The sequence below is a fragment of the Phlebotomus papatasi genome, chromosome 2 (assembly GCF_024763615.1).
Source record: "Phlebotomus papatasi isolate M1 chromosome 2, Ppap_2.1, whole genome shotgun sequence".
Taxonomy (NCBI): Eukaryota; Metazoa; Arthropoda; class Insecta; order Diptera; family Psychodidae; genus Phlebotomus; species Phlebotomus papatasi.
Genome location: NC_077223.1, coordinates 89,012,501 through 89,032,267, shown reverse-complemented (window position 1 = coordinate 89,032,267; position 19,767 = coordinate 89,012,501). Strand labels below are relative to the sequence as shown.

Genomic DNA, 19,767 nt, shown 5'->3' with positions numbered 1-19,767 from the left:
CGAATTTGAGAGATTCAGATTTGAGAGACTCTACTGTATGATTTTCATTCACCAAGAATACGAACTTTCTAACATAACCTCACAATTGACATTTTGAATCCAAACGGCGTTCGAATTTGAGAGATTCAGATTTGAGAGACTCTACTGTATAGCGAGACTCTACTGTAGTCATAACAAAAATATTTATCTGTTTAAAAGAAATTCACCAACAAACAGTAAGTTCTATAAATTGTTAGAATATTTAAAATTTTTACTTTAATAAAAGAAACTAAAGTTTTATTCTGAAGAAGAAGCATAATGTCTTCAAATTATCCGCGTCACAAAATAGTATACATTCAGGCGTATTTCAAAAATGATTTCATAAATTGACTCCCAATGGTAGGCAAACTTGCATACAGTAGACTCTCGCACATTCGGCTCTTTTAATATCGGGCTACTTTTTAATTCGGGCAGCGGTCACATTAAAAAAGTTTGTTGTCATTTTTCAAGTTTGATTATGATTATAAAATGAATCAAATACGCTCAAATTTGGCATGGTTTGTCTTAGTTTTGATGTGATTTTGCATTATTGAGGGACTTTCATGGAATTTACGTTATATATGAGTGTGAAAACTCAATATCTATATGCACATGAATAAAAAATCGTTGCGTTTCAAAAAGTTTTGTCGCCCGAATTTCTGTCTAATTCGGCTGACATTTCGCTCCCATATGCCCGAATTTAAGAGAGTCTACTGTAATTGTATGTGCATAATTCCGTCAGGTGCATAATCCCGAAGTGCATAATGCCGGGACTGAGTGTATAAAAAGTACTCCCTCCGTTCCGAAATATGTCGTACATTTGGCGAAAAATCAAGGATTAAGGAATGGTTTCAGACTTCAGAGAATGTTTTTGTTATTTGTAAATATCTTATGGCCTCTACACACTAGAGAAATTTATGTCCATATTGAAGTGAATTCCCTACGATTGAACAGGAAAAAATCTTCAATATGGACATAAATTTCTCTAGTGTGTAGACGACATTATGCATGAAATATCCTCCATGTTCAGGGATAATATGGAGATCCTATCACGATGGTAAGTTGAGGAATCGATATGTTGAAGTTGTCTATTTTTCGCGTTTTTTTCAAAGACCTCCGGTAAATAGTTAATCACTACAAGATGGACTGTGATTAACAATATAAGCTAGAATTTGTTCTAAATTTTTAGTATGCACAAGTAGAACTCAACAGTTATTATCGATATCACATTTTTTATATCTCAAATTTTGCAGAATGAGCAATAAAAAGAATATCCTTTTTTATGTGTTCGAATATCTGGATGCAAAATGTTAAATGTTGAGAAATAAGGACTTGGGAGCTTCAGCGGACCCCCCATAAGTTGATCCTGGGACCATTTATATGTTTTTTAAAACATATCCAGAATTGAAAAAAAATCGCACGACGTGTTTTCGAGCAATCCTAAAGAGATAATTTTGGAGGGGAAGGGGAGGAGTGGGCGCAAAATAAAGGAGATATTAATGGTCCCAGGCTCAACTTATGGGGGGGTCCCCCGAAGGTCCCAAGTCTGTATCTCTCACCATTTTGCACCTATTTTAGATTGAAAATAAAACGCCAAAAATAAAATATTTTTAAGACATTCGTTCCTCAACATACCATCAAGACTGGACCCCAATTTTAGTACTGGACATTAGCAATAGTTCTTTACAAGAGATTATTGTTGATACACAAAACATTTGCCAACAAACTTTCCCTTAATCCCAAATTTTCCCAAACGTATGACTTATTTCGGAACAAGAATTTTTCCCAAACGTCCGACTTATTTCGGAACGGAGGGAGTATAAGACAAAAAGGATGAAATTTTAGAATTAATTGAAATAATAGGGGAATGTAGGCAGGGTTCACACGCGTGAGGTTTCGAACGATGCGAATATTCTCTTTGTTTGCAAAGAGTTGGTTCCGCATTTCTTAGCCATAAGTTAAGTACAGTAGACTCTCACTCAATCGGCTCTTGTTCAATCGGGCGACAAATTTTGTTGACAATTTTCACGTTTAATTATGAAGCTAATTTGCTAAAATTCGCTGTTGTTCTTCCTATTTTATCGTGATTCTTTATAATTGAGCGCTTTTTGTGGAATTTACAAAGGCTTTGACGCTCAATTCTATCGCTAATACAGATGATATTTTGCCCCATATTCCCGATTGAGAGAGAGTCTACTGTATTTACTGTATGAACCTTATCTTCATTGTAAAAATAGGCAGCAAAGCCCTTCTTTCCTAGTTGGTAGGATCACAAATAGAAAATTGACCCAAAATGGGTAATTTTGATGGCGCACATTTCATTTGATTTCTCATAGTTAATCTTTTTTCTAAAAAAAAAATAACTTACACAGTGGATGAAGAGTATACTTGAGATGATATTTACGTAATAACTTTTTGCATTGGACTCCAAATTGCATTTTTCCTTTTTGCATTTCATAAATATTGTTATATAAAAAGAACATAAATTTTCTGCGGTATAATGTTAATTTTTTAAAATTTTTTTTTTGTGTATGTAATTTCTAGATAACGATACTTTTAGCATCCTAAGATCTTCAGAGATCCTTACTCTTTTTTCAGAAAATTTTTTATATATGAGAGTCGTGTCCTTACAAACAATCCTTTTCATGAATTTGAAGGATATTCAGCGATTTAAATGGAGAAACTAGAAAATCACAGGGGAAAAAGAAATAGGGATATAGTTTTTTTTCTAGGAAAATCTTCCTTGAGTCCCCCTCCACAGAATGTCCTTTGACATTAACACCATACTAACATGCTACGATGTACTGTTATTTGGATAAAATATGTTTAATAAAATATTTCTTCCTATATCTTAAAAATTTTTAGTGGTGATGGCGAGAGAAGTGGATTTCTTGAGTTGTCCACATGTTCAAAAGTAATTTAAATGCATAATGTCTGGAGATAATGGAAAGTTTTATGATCCTATGATGTTCAGGAGAATATTTTTGTAAACGATGCAAGTCGTCCTATGCATCCTTTTAATGGATTTGAAGGATAATTAGGGATTTATGAGGAAAATCTGAAATACTTCAGGGAAAATGAGGAGATAGGGATATAGTTTGTTCCAGAAAAATTTTCCTTGAGACCTCTACACATCCTTGAGTCATCCTTCGACGCCAACATCCCACGATGTACCATTTTTAAGAGAAAAACAAATTTCATAAAATATTTCTAACCAAATTTCTTAAAGATTTTCATCTTAATCTAGCTCAGAAACTAGACGTGATAGACCATAACTTTCTTCGGAGTTATCACTCAAGAGACACCAAGGAATCCGAAAATACCGGTCATTTGAAATCAGATTTCTTGCTGTTGCACAGTGTTATTTAAGGGAACCGGGCCTCTCGCAGTAACTTCTTCACTGACTGGAAGACTGTTTACTACTTCCTTCTATCGTTTTTTGGGGCGTCCTTTCATCTTTATCTCTTCATTATGAGGACAAAAATTATTAGAAAGTAAAACAACAAAACATAAGTATTTTTCTTAAAAATTCTCTTTTATTTCTTCCAAAAAAGTGTTTACAAACTACAAAATCGCCAAAAAATCGTATAAATTTTGTCATAATGCCAAATACTGCAATCACATTCCAGGATAATTTCCATGTTGAACAACCTAAAGAATTTCGATGATCGAGTGAGTTTGCTTTAAGTGAAAATGATTGCTTTCTTCTTTTACTACCTAATCGTATTCATCCTATACAATTTACCTTCCTAATTCTAACAGGTTCCTTACTGGAACCTTTCATTGGTAAACTACATTTTTTTGCACTTAAATCTACTACTAATTGACATTTTATTTTTTGTAAAGATGATGGCGTGATTTTATACGTTCTAGTTCTCTCGAGAAACCCTCTTCTTCTCAAAAAAAAAATCAGTTCTTTCGCTTGTCTCACATTTTTTCTAACTCGCTGAAAGTCATTATTTCCTGTGAGACTCACATCACTCTACTTAACAACCTAAACGAATTAATTAACCACTATTCGCTTAATAAACTACCTGAAAAAAGATTCACTGCAACTTTCCAAAAAACAAGTACCCAAAAATTAAGATCGAAATTGAAATGTAAGTCATTTTAATTTTCCGTTGTAAAAAAAACTGTTTTTTTTGTCCATTTATCACAAAATTTTGGTTAATTTTGGTACAGTGACTCCAAACTATAATACTTAAAGCTATCTCCTAGTTTAATAACTAAACTTTTCCCCGATCTATGTGATAACTGATAAAAAATGCCGAGATCTGGATCCAAAAAAAAAAAAAAACAATTTAAGAAACTCGCCGTGACGGACGTTAGAGTGGCTCCTGCTTAAAATAGGCATGATGGAGACATTCCATGGCAGAGGGGCGACTTCTGGGGTCGAACGCCAACATTTGCTGCAAGAAATTTTTTTATTTTCAAAATAAAAAGCCAAAGCTTTCTTACTCCTAAATGTATGTAATGCTCTTAAAGTTTCGTCAAAAATGTTTAGGCTTTATAAAATTTTATAGATAAAAATAAGTTGATAATCTGATACTGGTTTCAACATTCATATGTCCTGAAAGAGAATTTATTAATAATCTAGTAAGATTTCTAAAATTACAAAGCTTAAAATTTTGAGATTGTTCTATATACTTTATGCGAACACTAAACTAAGTTTGCCTAAAACTTACTTTTGAATTAACTCAAAGACTGGGGCAAAAAGTCAGAAAACGAATATTTTATTTTTTTACAAGCTGCTCGAGCGCTTCAAAAATTTCTATTTAGCGCGGTTTTATAGGAAATTTACCGGTCTACAACTTTGTAAAAGTAATATTCCTCTATTTTGTAAGGAAATACGTTAATCGAGCCAATTTCTAAAAGGTAATTTTGTGACTATTCTCAAAAATGCTGGGGCAAATAGTAACAGACATGGGGTATTATCATATTTTGATTCCCTTCATTACGGGCTCTCGTAAATTTGAAAAAATACCGAGAGGACATTTTCATAGAAAATTTATTCATCCACAACTTTGTAAAACACCGTTTTCTCTGCGAGAAAAGTGAGAAAACGACAAAAGCACTTTTCAAGCTATTTTAGAAAAAAAAAACACAAAAGACTGCAAATCGTTTGACCAATACAAACAACAAGCGGCGAGACATAGTACTGACGTTTCTTTTCGCCCTGAGACATCAGAAATTGCTTCGCTTTTTGTTACTTTTTACCCCAAGTGGCCATTTTTAATAAAAGGATTTCTGGGGAAAAGAACTTTTGTGTAATTCTAAAATAGATAGCGGCTTCGTATTCAAAAAATCCAAATTATTTAGAAAATATTCACCAGTGCATCAATTTTGGAAAATAAGTAGGTAATAATTGTTATTTTCTGCAAGGAAAATATTTCAAAAACAGGGCTAAAAGTTTCGGTATTTTTTATTTTCTAAATTCCTTGTTCGAATTTTAAGAAACTTACGACATTAAAGAAGGTCTATGGAGTCTATCTATAGAAAAAAATTTGAGTCGCTAACTTTTTTACCTTGGAATTTTGAATTTTTCGATTTGTGACTTTTGCCCCAGTCTCCCCTATATATATACTTTAATTTTTACTATTTTCAACTTGAGAGTTCTTGAGACCTTTAATTTCACGAAAATAATATTTTCAATACGAGATGAAAGTAAGTCCCCTCCTTACAGTGTAAAACTTTTTCCCGCGTGAGGGCTCTGTTTTCTTCCGCTAGTGGCGCTAGTAACTGTTTTCAAAGGCTTTCTAGTCGAAAACTTCATATTTTGATCATATTTTATTAAGGTATCACGGAATTTTTGGGAAAAGGCGATGCATTTTTATTACGTTTTATCATATAAAAAGCTCCCCCCCTCCGGACAACCAATTTCGTGCACTAAGCGAAACTCGAATCCACAACTTTAAGACTCGAACTAGAGTTCTCACCGCCAAAGAGCTGATTAGCATTCTTACCAATTGCTGCACTAGATTCCCATTTTCGCGCCAATTCTTAAGTCTTTAGTTCTTTGAGTTCTCACAAAGAAGACCAAAAAGAGTGAAGCTAAGATACAGTAGAGTCTCGCTATAGTCCATATTTGGTTTCAAATTTGACACTTGGGTCGCACTATAGTCCATGTAATTTTTTAAAATTATCAACGATTTTTAGTATTGAAATTGCTCGACGGCTTCCACTTTCTTTGCGATTGTGGTACTTGTCCTTGTTCTCTTCATTGTGGATCACAATTATCACAACTACTTAATAAAGTTTGCCAAAAATATTAAAATAATTATGCATGTCGCATACTAAAAAACATAACCTAACTTAAAATCAGTGTTTTGAAATCAACGGTCGATAAATTGTGGACTATAGAGCGATGGCTTATAGCGAGACTCTACTGTATTTTCAAGTGCCACAAAATTATCAAAATATTAGAAATTAAAGTACAGTTCCCTCAAAATCCCATGCCCTGTGCATCTCTAGACCATATGACAAAGCAAGGAATTGTTAGATTTGCCCACTGAGGAAGGCTTGGAGACTGAGCCGAAAGCTTTGGGAAGAATCGTTGTTTTTCTGAGCTGCCCTATATCCCCGACGCTCACCGGTTTCTTCACAATAAAAATGAAAGGAATCGATGAATTAGTTTTTGAGATATTTCCAAAAAAGCAGTTTCTGGAGGTGAAGGAGTGGAATGAGAAAGAAAATCCATATGGTATTTAGATTCCTTACATTGACTTTCGGGGGGGTTGTCAGAACATTCCAAGTGGCTAGCTCTATTACTTTGGTCAAAAAATAAATCAGAAGAAATTCTTCCCTTCTGCCAGATTTTTTACCATCTGTGGGAAGGAGGGGATGGTTGTCTTTGCTGTAAATGGATCAAATGGACTCTAGGGGCTTCTCTAAAACATCCAAGACTGAAAGTAGGTGAAAGTATATAGTCTGTGATTACCTATTTCAAATCGGTCTAATTGACCGGTCGTGGTAGGTAGAGCACATGAAAAAAGTTTCTCGAAAAAGACAAAACAAAACAAAAAACAAATACTGAAAAATATATCACATGGACATATTAAGAAAAGTCATGCACTTAGGTAGTGGCAATTGAATGTTTAAATCTACGTAAATATTAGAAATATGTCCAAAATGTCAATTTGACCGGACTCGGTAGGTTTAGTGTTAAATTAACCATAATATGTAAGGGAAAAAAACCAGAAGTGATTATGAAAAGTGCGTTTATAACGGCCGGATGTCATAATATTGCACTCCTATTAACGTAAATAATCCGTAAAATAAAATTTTAGACCAAAAACTTGCGTTTCAGAACAAGGGACAAAAATTTGTACCAATGCATCCCTTCTTTAAAAGGCTGTAAAAAATATATTAGTGAAAAATTCTTATCAGGCATATTTTGTAGCTTTATAATAGGGCTAGGGCTCTCCAAGAAAAAAAAAGTCTGAGGCAAAATATAAATTAGATCCTGAGATATTATTTTTTTTTATAGAGAACTGTGAAATATTGATACAATTTTGCTTTGCCCTCAACTTGCTGTCCGGGGGCGTAAATTTCAAAAAAGTGTCTGATATTCTGTCAAATCTTTCCTTTAATTCTTGATTCTAGAGTGTAAACTACCGGAGATTTCTAAATACCAACAAATCTTCTTTCTATATTCACTATACTAGGGTGGAATCACCAGTTCTCGCCAGTGCCCCACTTCTCGCCACTTACATTGAAATCGCTATTTTTCGCAATTTATGAAATAAATGAGTCGCAATTTTTTTGTATTGTTTCTGCTTCTACGCATAGAATCGAAAAATAATAATTATTCGTTTTGGATTCACGATTTTGATCACTTTTTAGAGCAATATTTTAAGCAAGTGCATCGAATCCAACATCTCTTACCAAATGTACGAAGTGTCGTCAAATTTTCATCAGGCCAAAAATACCTATTTGGGTAAATAATTTGTCTATTGAATATTTAATTGCACTTGTGGAATACATAAAATTTGTATTTAGTCAATTAATATTTCATTTTATATTATTTTTGTATAAAAATGAGGCATGGCGAGAAGTGGTAATATTCTGGAATTGATTTTACCACCTGTCGCCATATCTTTTCAATAGGCGACGCTAACTTCACTTCGTACATTCTCAGTTGTCAAATCTGCACTGTTTACTTTCTGCAAAAGCCCCATAATTTGATTTCTCAAATAAAAGTGAAGAAAAATCATTTAAAGAGAGTAATAATAAAGTGATCACAAGGAAAGAGAAATGGTGAATGTATTCTTTTCATAGCATTGCCTAAAATAACCGAGTGTGGTTCTTTTCAAGTGGGTGGCGAGAAGTGGTTACAAATTTTACAAAACTGGCGAAAAGTGGTAAAAAGTGGCGACGAAATGGTTATTTTTGCATTATTAATAAAAATCAGTTTTTTAAGTAGTCCAGCGTTATGTTCTAGGATTATTGTTTTCACGTATCTAGAGCCAATACATCTAAGTAACTTTGTGTCAAATTTGACTTATCTTGTAACAAGGATTCAAAAGTTATGATTAAATGAATTTAATTTTTTCCTAAACATGGCGATAGCCGGTTATTCCACTCTAGAGCACATTTCTTCCCTTTAACCCCACAAACTTGTGTTCTGGGAGTCTAATGGACTCTAAATATTAGAGAAAATTCCCTACGTTTGTTCACGTTACTTCCCTCCGTTACTTCAAAGTTGAAACAAATTTCTTACTTGTTTTTAAGAAGGCCTTAACAGCACTGAGAGAAATCCGAAAAAGTCAAAATAACATTCCGGAAATGTTAATTTTACCCTGAAGTTTTGATCAGAAATCGTTGTAAATATTACCCTTTTTAGGTGTATTATGGGTTAAAGTTACCCTTTTTTATGTTGAATTTACCCTCAAAAGGTGTAAAATTAACATTAAAAATTATTGATATATTTTTACACCCGAAAAGTGTTAAAGTTATGACGAAAAATAGTTAATCGTAGCCTCTTTTTTTCCTTGTGAGCGGTAAGGCTGTGTTTTTCTATTAAATTTCTGCTTCTCCACAAAGAACTGACGCTTGTCTTATTATTGTTTTAAAAATATATTAAACGTTATTAGCCTTTGAATCGGGATTTTTTATTTAAACTGTAAATATTTACTTGAAATCTTTAAGTTTGATTTATTTTAAAACGAAGGAGTGTTCAAAATCATAAAAATGCTCCACTGTTTAATATTAATTAATTTCTTGAAAAAATATTGAGCAGGTAGATTTTCTCGCAATCAATCGATTTCTATATAAAAGATAAGAGATATCAAATAAAGATTATCAGGAAGGCCTCTTCAATATTGCTTGATTCATTGTTCCTCTATTTCATTTGAAACAAAAATATTTCTTAGAAAACCTATGATTAATATATTTTTCTGCAATTGTTATCACCTTGTAGAATATTTTATTATTAGTAAATTTGTACTTAACACGCTTGGTAATTTATTGTACTTCAAAAGACAAGACACTCCGTTCAAGCGATTCAAATTCTCTTTCAAGGACTGTAATTGATATTTGATCGGAAAATTCTAAAATTAAATGAATTCATCCGATTGAAGTGAGTTTTCTTGTAGAAAGCAATTGAGAAAAAACACTTTTAAATGCTGAAAATATAACTCAACACCTCATAAAATAGCATCCGGCCGAATTTCAAGTTTCACTTACCGCAAGAAGATCGTTGGAGTATTCACAAAGATATGGGCATAATTCTCTCGGTTGCTTCGACGAACGATTAGCGAAGCTCTCCCGCGAGATGGAAATTCCCGCCGGCCAGGCATTCGCACTGGGTCTTCCAGTCAAGCTACAGAGAGAAATTGGTCGAAATCATTTCTAAAGATTTTTCCTTTCTGCCAAAAATCACGTAAGTAAAACTTACTCAAATATCCTATCCAATTGATTCTTCTCAGAGGCTCCCGGAAAGAGAGGCTCCCTGGAGAACATTTCGGCAATGATACAAGCAGAACTCCAGATGTCCAGAGCACTAGTGTATGGCTGATTGAGGAGAACTTCTGGGGCTCGGTACCACAGAGTCACAACCTATCAATTTAAAAAAAAATCCACCCGGAAATCGTTCCCAAAATTGTCCCTTTGAGTAAGTTCTCAATCGCTAAAATTCCTCAAAAACCACTCACCACTGACGTGAGCTTCATTTCGAAGTCATACGTCTTGGCCAGTCCGAAGTCAGCAAGTTTCAGGTGTCCTGAAGCTGACACAAGAAGATTCTGGGGCTTGAGATCTCGATGGATGATGCGATGGGAATGGAGAAAATCCACTCCCGTCAGCAATTCCATCGAGAGTCTCTGAAGGGTATGAGGAGTCATTCCCGTGCTAGGCAGTCTCTGTATATATCCAGCCAGATCCTGTTCCAGGTGCTCAAACACCAGGTACAGCACCAATTGCTGTTCACGTTCCAGTCTCTGACCATGGCACACGTCAATCAACCTTTACAACAAAAATTTCACGGAATCACATGAAAAAGTGTGATTTTTGGCAGAAAAATGGATTTATCAGTGAATCATGTGAGCAAAATACTTAAAGAAAAATTTAAAAAAAAGTGAAAACATATTTCATTTAAAACCAGTACTAAAAAACGGTGCAGTGAAATTCCTAGAGCAGTGAATCTGAATCTATACTTAAAAATTTAATAAAAATTGTTTTTTAAATATTCATGGAAAATGTAAAACGTGAAAAATAATTACGGAAAGACTTCAATTGGATAGCTTTCATTAGTAAACCTTTTAATTTTGTGAATTTTAAATCTTGTCAATTGCAATATCCGGAATATTTTCCTATTTAGGATCAAACGTACGAGAGTATTTTTCTAATGAAAAAAAATAGGTTAGGCATAAATAAGTAAAGGTGCAGTTAGTAAATAAGTAAAGGTGCTGGTCCAATAAAAAATGGGAAGAGGAAATAAATCCCTTTTCCAGAACATATTTTTAGCACATGACTGTTGTCAAGTGCTTCTGCATTATCGACTTTTCTTGGTGTTGGTTCTTGCCTCGACTGTTTTCCCCAGTCGTTGCCTTGTTCTGAAACCACCAAAACAATCGTGACAAGAACCGACACAAAGAAAGTCGATAATGCAAAAGCACTTGAGAACAGTAAAGTGCTAAAATATGTTAATCTTTTACTGAAATAGAACCATAATTCAATCAGTAAAGGATTACTGATTGAATTAGGGTAAATGTCCTAATTCAAAACCATTTCCAAACGCTTTAACTTTACATACATAAATTTGATACATAAATTTCCTCCTTGACTCTTCTAGAATGTTACTGTTCATTGAAAATTCTTTAGATATAATTTGAAAACTTCTTAAATACAAGAAAAATACGCGAGTGTAAAATGCTTCTATTGGAAACATATTAATCCAAATGGAGACAAGGGAAACTTTCTAATTGGAGACAAACAGTGTAAGTGAAACCGCGACGGAAGGCTTCCAAAACCTTGTTAAGTTGCTCTTTAGTGCAGGATTTGTACTTATTCCTGGTCTTTTCTCCTTTCCCATATAAAACAATAAGAAAATCTCTCCAAAAAAATCATATTTCCAGGGTTTCCTATTGAAGCATTTCCAGATACTTCAGAAAAAACCCTTTTTGTTCACGAAATACGTAATTATTTCATTTGAAAACTTCACGTACCGTTAACAATAAGGATTAGCACTTAATTTAACTAAAATTAGCCAGAAATATGACATAAATGTTAAAGAAAACGAATAAACAACGGTCACTTTATTTTCTTTTTCATTGGAAAACATGGTCGATCTATGAAAAATTCAATGGTGAAAAGGTACACTTTTAATTTTTCTGAGAAATTAACAAATTAAAATTTGCGAATTTGAATGGATTTTTACTTTATTTGGAGCAAAATTAACTAAATAATGAAACTGAGGTATAGAAAATATATAAATATAGTAATTTAGTACTGTATTTATCATGAAAACAATGACGTTTCCATTTGGAGTAGCGAAAAATTTCCATTTGAAGCAGGTTTTGAATTAGCTTAATTTACCCTATGGAGGAAAATTTTATGATATACAAAGTATTATGTTTAGGTTTTTGTAACGATACGTAATCTATCAGATACGTTTTACAATAAATATTGAATTAGCTTAATTTTAGATTTACTCAAAAAATGATAAGTATTTTAATAGCTGTATTATTTCATTCTTGGTAAATTTTATTCAGTAAAAATCGAATTTGATAATGTAAAAGAGATTGCAAAGCGTCCCAAATGCTCGAACTCATGAGATAGAGCAATCCGTAAATTACCATATCGCTCGATTTTTGGGTGTAAAACGGTTTATTACCGATTATGTCGATTCACAAATCAAAAATCAATTCCGAATTAGAAAATTGGTTAAATTAGAAAATCATTGAAAAAGCTTGGGACAATTTTGAGAAAAAACGAAAAACATGGTTTTGAGGAGACGGATGAGGGTGAGGGAAATGGAAAAAAGACAATCTGAGATAATGTCCACTTATGTGGAGAGAGGAAGGTGGGGTTATCGACGACCGGAAGTCGATGTCTTGTCGCGTTTGACTTCTAGCTCAAGAACAATCGTAAGGTGAAGTAAAAGAATAATTTCCGAAAATATGATCCGTATATCGGTACTTAACCGATTTATTACCGATGAAGACCGGATTCGAAATTTCAATACCTTTCCAAAAAAATCCAAATTTAACCAAATCTTTTAAAATTGAAGCCCTCCAAAGTGATTGATCTTTGACTTTCAATAATTCAAAATGTAGAATTTTCCGATCATGAATATATTTGGGCAAAATGTTCGACTGGGGTACCTCTTGAAAAACATAGGGGAAAGTGGCCTGCCTTTGAATGTGTCAGCCTTTGAATGTTTAATTTTTTCTCTTATTTCTCAAAGCAAGAATTCTATTTTTTGAACTATAGTTAATACGATTAAGTATTTTTAATTATCTTCGATTAACAAAATGAAATTTTAGCTTTTGGAAATAAGAGAAAAATTTAAGCATTCAAAGGCTGCCGCATTCAAAGGCAGGCCACTTTCCCCTATCCGAAAATAAATCTATAGGCACAATAGATTTCGAAATAAACCAAAAAATATGATTTTGGAAGGAATGTAGGGGGTGAGGGGAAAAACGTCCGGAGATAATGTCTTTTTTATTGGGGGTCACTGAAAATCGGAAGTTGACCGTTTAAGCTCCAGAGCGGTGACAAGTTGGAAAATAGTGGATAACTCCTCTTTTTTTGAGCTCGAGGAGTAAAATTAAAATCCTAATTTTCTAATGTTTAAAAATGAAGAAATTATATTGAAGGTGAGCAAATTCAAAAGTTAAAATATGTTTATTCCGTATTTGAAGATAGATAGAATTATGTTTCATGGTTTTCTTCCTCCTAAAATCTTTATCTGTAATGTTAAGGGATTTTAAATACCATAAAAATTCTTCTTATAAAGCAAATTTTGCTACTAGAAAAATCACAGAAAACTGCGTTACTCGTTTTTTTAATGTTTTATGGAATTTATGCCCTTTCCTTCTTCTAAAAACCCCAAAAATTCCTCTCCCGGAATTAAAAAAATATATATAATTTTTCATAATGTGTATAAACAACAAAAATTGTTTCAATTTCTTAAAACCAGAAATAAAAAATATAAACCGCTAATTTAGCAGAGATTCTTTTTGCAAAAGATTAAGGCCCTAATTCGGCCTTAAATGACTTTCGATCAAATATAATACCGATGGGGATATTGCACCTATTTTTTAAAAAAATATCATCTTGAAAATAATAAAATAAATTGACTGAGTTAAATGAAAAAGATTAATTTTTACCCATTTTTACCTCTTTGTGTGTTTTCCTAGTACTGAAGCATGAAAATGGAAATATGAAAAATTAATTATCTTATTAAATAAAGAGATATCCATTCATTTTTATATAATAAAAGAAAGTTTACATTATTTTGAACAAATTTAAATACATGAAAATATCTAAAACAATGTTAACTATATTTCGTGTACAAATTCAATTTGTGTAAAAGTGAGAAGGAGAATAGCGGGTGGCTTTCATATTGGCTCCTCCTTTATCAGCTGATGCTATTGATAAGTTATGAAGATCTCGAATGGGGTTGGGTTTCATCTACAGACTATTTGTTCTTAGCGAATGAACTATTTGTCTCTCACTTTCGCGGAGTGAATATTGAAGATTTTCTTTTTGGCGGTGTGATTAACCTGATTAGCTATGGAAAGAGGTAACTAATTTTCATATAAAAAACTAGTGATTATTACGTTTTTTTTTACAAAAAAAATAGCTGGAATTAAAAAAGGATAAGTAAACGACCAATAAAACCTTCCTTCAAAAAAAGCAATAACACAATCGATGCTAACAAAACAAAAGTTATTGTGTACACAACGTTATGTCTCTGAAATTATTTTGTAATCACAGAAACAAAATTATTAAAAATATAAAAAAAATAAACTAATTTTCATAAAAGATTTGATTAATCTAATTGTTTATTGATTATGATTAATTAATTATCTAATTAATTATTGTTTTGCTGATGTAAACTCTCCACTTCAAACTCATTAAAAGTCAAAACTAAAAGAACTGTAAGGGCCTTGACAGACCTGAGGATTAGCCGAGATACGGCTTAGCGTGATTATATTAGTAATAATGGTTAAACTACATTTCCATCATTTTCCACTAAGTAGTTTTTCGGCTTAAGTCGTAGACTTAAGATTTAGATTTAGATTATTATGATTAAATGGTTGACACTCGAACTTTCGATCGTTCATCAAGGTCTTGAAACCAAGAAAACTTTAAGATTTAGAAGAAAACTAAAATCATTACATCGCAATTATAAGTTTTCAGGGAGTAGTCTTTTCAATTGTCTTTTCAATTTTGTAAGAATTTGCACTAATTTTTGGCTAAATAAACTATTTATATAATATATTTTATAGAATGAAATATTTGCAGATATTACTTTTATTATCTTTGTAATCGAAGCCATAAATAATTAATAAAAAAACAATATTATTAAGATATTGATATTATAGCTGAAATTCTGTCATTATTTAGGAATTTTATATGAATTATTTCTAAAATTTTTCGGTTGAATACCCAAATAGACTTTACATATCGATAAAAATCTTTAGAAAATAAAATTGGGATAAAATATTAGTTAAGCCAAGACACATACCTTTAAGGGGTTATACCTAATTGAACACCCAAAATCAACTGGCTTTTTTTGCGAACTAGCTAATGAGCCAATCCAGACAATCAATATGAAATTTTCAGGCGTTATTAAAGATGTCTTAAGGAACACAAAAATATTATTTATTTTAATTTTGAGTACAAAATGGCAGTGCATTGGTATGCGGACTGAGAGTCGATTTTTTCCGATTAGCTTGAAATTTTCAAGGTAGTTTCTTTGATGGATTCTCAATAAAAGTACACATGATTGCTGATAAATATTGATTTCTGCAACTTTAGCAGCCCATTGAAGAAAAAAAACGGGGTTTCGACTAAAACCTCGGGTTTATTTGTCTATAACACATGTAATTTTTTTTGTCAATCTTAATAACCGTGTGTACTACTATATGAAATCTATCTGACCAGCTACCCTAAAATATTCCAGTTAATTAGATAAAAATTATTCGAGTTTTGTAAAAAAAATGTAGTTTCGAGAAAACGTATCTAAAGTTTAGCTGGTTAGACGGGTTTCAGACCTAAGTCTTAGCCATATGGCTTAACTGCTCTAATTTCTTATCAATCACTAATTTTTTGGAAAAAAAACTTAGAATTGGATTATTAAAGATAAATGATCTATCAGGTTTCCAAAAAACAATAAAATTGCCCGCTATTTAGGATTGTGAAACCTCCGGAAACTGGGCTAAACCTCTAGTCTGAAGACCGCATTACAAACGGTACAAACACAAGTGGAGTTTGATTCTCTTGTAGTGTCTTGGCTAAAAGGCAAATTTTTGCACCAAGTGGGGAAGATTATGAAATATCATTACTAAAAAGCTGGCACAAGAGTTACTCAGTATTTATGAGGTGATTTAATAATGGGACAAGAATAATAAGCATCGTTGTATTATTTTTTCCTTACAACAATGTACAGACCTTATAGACTGACACATTTTGATACTTGAGCACTTCGAAGTTCGAACACGAAGTACTTCAGCAACGGCTCGTTCAGTAATAATCTTTAGTAGAGACAAAGTCTCTCCAAAATCCTAACGAAAATCTACCAGAAGCCTAAAGTGCAAGTTCACGTATTCGCCACTTTAGCGCTGATTGTTCATGTTCTGCCATTTTGAATTTCGGTATTCTTGACACTTTAACCGTTAACAATGTCAACAACAGTGTGTAAACGTTTGCTGCAAAAAGTGATTTTTTGTGTTTTTCTTTTTTGAGAAAATTCGGGATGGAAGAACATTTGAATTGCACTTTCATTAAAATAAATGTCTTTTTGATGAACTTTCTGACTTTTGTGTTTAAACTTTCGAACTTCCAACGGGTTTCTGAGTAAGTTTTCTCTGATGTATCTTCGAATCGGTATAAAAAAATATATCAACCGGAGACAGCTCTCATATCAGGAAGGTTATTACTGAACGAAAGGTTTGCGGACTTATCATGAAGAATGTCTCTTTTTTGGCTTTACAAATATATCTTCGAATTTTTCAAATTCTACTTATAAATGGTACGAGTAGAAAACACATGCGTTTCCGTTCAGCGTGTTTCAAAAAATCATCGTTTCTGAGCATCTAAAAATTGTTTTCCAGAATAGGTCATTCTTTATCGTTTTTACGGGTTCATATGTTTTAATAAAATTATTTCAGGTGGATATAAATCTCTTAAATCCTTTCAATTGCAACTGCAATATTCTGAAAGATTTTATTCTTTAACACTTAAAAGACTGAGTGAGAGAAAAAATCATGTAGGTGCCCATGCTTCGTATGATCCCAAGCTTCATAATGACTAAATTTTTCGTATGTTTCATTTCTGAATAAATGAAATGTCCTAGACACACTTACGACTTAAGCCGAGAGACGACTTAGTGGAAAATTATGGAAATGTGATTTCAGCATTATTTCGAATATAATTACGCTAAGCTGTCTCTCGGCTAATCCTCAAGTCTGTCGAAGCCATAAATCCGAAATATATTTTAAAAACTGGTCACTTTCTCCTAGTTTTTAAAATATAAGTGCAATTAATCACATTTATTGAGAAACAGGAAAAAATTAGTCATTACTCTGAAAAAAAAAATGTTTTGTCAAATTAACAAGACAAGTTTGTAAAAAGGATATTCTTCCATACAGAATATGGAAAAGTTTTGTCAAATCGGCGGCCAATTGGATCTTGTAAAAAGTTTTCCAAAAGGGTGTTTTTTCAATATAAAATGCAAGAAAAAGTTTTGTCAAATTGGTCAATAACATCCTCCCACCCGGCAAATTCTGCAGAATTCTGCAGAAATTCGTCAGATTTGAATTACTAACTGCCGAAAAATCAGCAGAATTTCTGCAGAATTTTGTTCTAAGGTGGATCCGATCGTTGTATGAAAATTCTGTAGAATTTTCTGCAGAATTTCTATAGAAAATTTTAAAATTATCGGCAGAATTTCTTTAGAGTATTTAGATGATTACTACATTTCTTCTACCCTTTCTAATGTTTCTAAACATTATTTTAACTACATAAAAATATGTATTTCAATTTATTTAAAATTCAATTTTTATTCAACAATTATACGTGAATACTCTCTTTTTTTACAATATTATTATAATGTTATAATACAATATTATAAAATCAGCCATAATAAAAAATACGAAGGGGAAGGAAATGTTTAGAAAACACGAAAGAAATTCGCGATGCTCACGAAGTCGCACGACTATCCCGAAACCACACGAAGTGTCCGATTGAATGACAAGAAACGTTAAAATTTCAAAAGTGCAGAATCGTAGATCGAAGTTTTGCTGGGCTTTTGACAAAATTTCAACAAAATCCATTTGTTCGTTTAACAAGACATTTTTTTCAGAGTACGTAGCTTGGGATCGTACAAAGCATGGGCACAGTAAAAATAATTACAAAATTCCTATATCTCGTTCGAATGTGCGAAATTTTCTAAGCTTGTTGGCATTAGAAATTTATAAATTTCTAGTTCCTATAAAAAAATAAACTGTGAAAAGTAAAGCTTAAGCTTCTGTAAAGCTTATGGATCACTACAATTCACAGGTTTATTGAAATTTTTAAATAAAAAAATATAAAAAAATATAAGATTATTTAATTTAAAGTCTTACTTTTCCCTTGGTTTTCCATATACTTTTCACATTTATTTATCATTCATTATTTATATTTCCTATGTTTTAAAATTAAACAAAAAACAGAAAAGCGAAATTCTTATTTATCCAGAAAATTTTTGTCCATTAAATAAATTCAGCAATATCGAAAAAAAGCATTTTTATTTGCTGATAATTTTTTCCCTGTTGTGAATTCAATCCAAAAAATAATAATAAATGCGCCAGATCCCAGAGTATTCTGATGAAGTTAAAAGATAAAAGACCCCCATGAAAAACTGGTTTGGATCATAAAATAATCTTGTTCTCTGATCAAAAAAAATAACTACAAAAAACCCGATCTGAGCATCAAGAAGACACAAAAGAGATTTTAGACAAATTTTCCACTGCAATTTCCCATTTGATCATGAATCGGGAAATGAGGACAATTGAGGGGATCCACCAATTGAATCGGTAATGCACAGAGCATTCGTTGGATTTAAATTCAAATGGAGTTTTCCAGTAATCCAAGACACACTTGGGCCTATCGGGCCGGAAACGGGAAAAGGAGAAAGATTGTGACTTACTTGACAATATTTGGATGAGAATGCGATTCTAGCTGTTTCAGGAGGGCAATTTCCCTGAGGGTGGACATGGGGACACCATCATCCGTGAGCTTAACACGGACCTTTTTGAGTGCAACCACCAGACCGGGATTTTGTTTGTCGATTGCTTTGAAAACTGTACCGTATGCTCCTGTCGATTGGACAAAAAATTGCATCAGGGTATTTTTTGCAGATCCTGCTTGACTGCAAGAGCTTCAGGTGGACGAATTGAGGGGAAATGTGTTGGAAAATGGGAAATTCGACCACATTTTGCCCTAAAACTGCTGACGAACTTGTGTCCAAGCTAGAACTAAGCTTACCGTTTCCGATTTCGCTCACTTCTTCATACTTTGCTGATGATCGAAATGGCATATTTTCGCACAGACTCTTCACCGAGGTCATGGTCAACCGGGAAATGCATAGATTTTTGCCAAGTGCACAATTTTCACAGATTTGTAACAGATTTTCCACCAGCCTTTCAAAATTCTTCTTCTTCTTCACACCCCTTACTTTGACACACGCGCTGTCGAAATACGCACCACACTTCATGTCGTACAGTTTTTGGACACCCCTGAATCGGGTCAAATAGCCAAGACACACTTTCAATTCAAATCTATGCACTTACCGGCAGCTAGAAAAAACGATTTTTTGCCAATTTCTTGGTGAAAATGCTGGAAAAATGCACAAATCCTCTGGTTTTTTTCTCTCAATGGAAACTCTTAAAATAGAAGAAGTTGGAGATGTACAGAATGGTCTTCATCATTTGGTTTTTGATCTCATTTCGTTGCAGTGTTACATAAATTAGAGCTGAAAACAGAGTTACAAGAAGCAATTAAAATTTTATTGTCATAGAAAAGATGTCTTTTTGCAATTAA

At 32.8% G+C, this 19,767-nt stretch overlaps 1 protein-coding gene across 1 annotated transcript; it reads right to left on the bottom strand.

Moving 5' to 3' along the window:
• Positions 1-3,534: 3,534 nt before the first annotated feature.
• On the bottom strand, positions 3,535-19,416 carry LOC129804932 (cyclin-dependent kinase 6). Its single transcript, XM_055852720.1, has 6 exons — positions 19,213-19,416; positions 18,875-19,043; positions 10,170-10,479; positions 9,914-10,074; positions 9,703-9,838; positions 3,535-4,427 (listed from the first exon to the last, which is right to left on the bottom strand). Exons 1-6 carry the CDS (start codon positions 19,292-19,294, stop codon positions 4,344-4,346), a joined length of 942 nt encoding a protein of 313 aa, XP_055708695.1. The 5' UTR covers positions 19,295-19,416; the 3' UTR covers positions 3,535-4,343.
• Positions 19,417-19,767: the final 351 nt, after the last annotated feature.

Excerpts from the sequence above, each read along its gene's own strand:
- LOC129804932 (XM_055852720.1), bottom strand. The coding sequence starts at position 19,294 with ATGACCTCGGTGAAGAGTCTGTGCGAAAATATGCCATTTCGATCATCA. Across the intron at positions 19,044-19,212 it reads AGTGAGCGAAATCGGAAACG|GAGCATACGGTACAGTTTTC; the intron begins GTAAGCTTAGTT and ends TCCAATCGACAG. Across the intron at positions 10,075-10,169 it reads AAATGAAGCTCACGTCAGTG|GTTGTGACTCTGTGGTACCG; the intron begins GTGAGTGGTTTT and ends TTAAATTGATAG.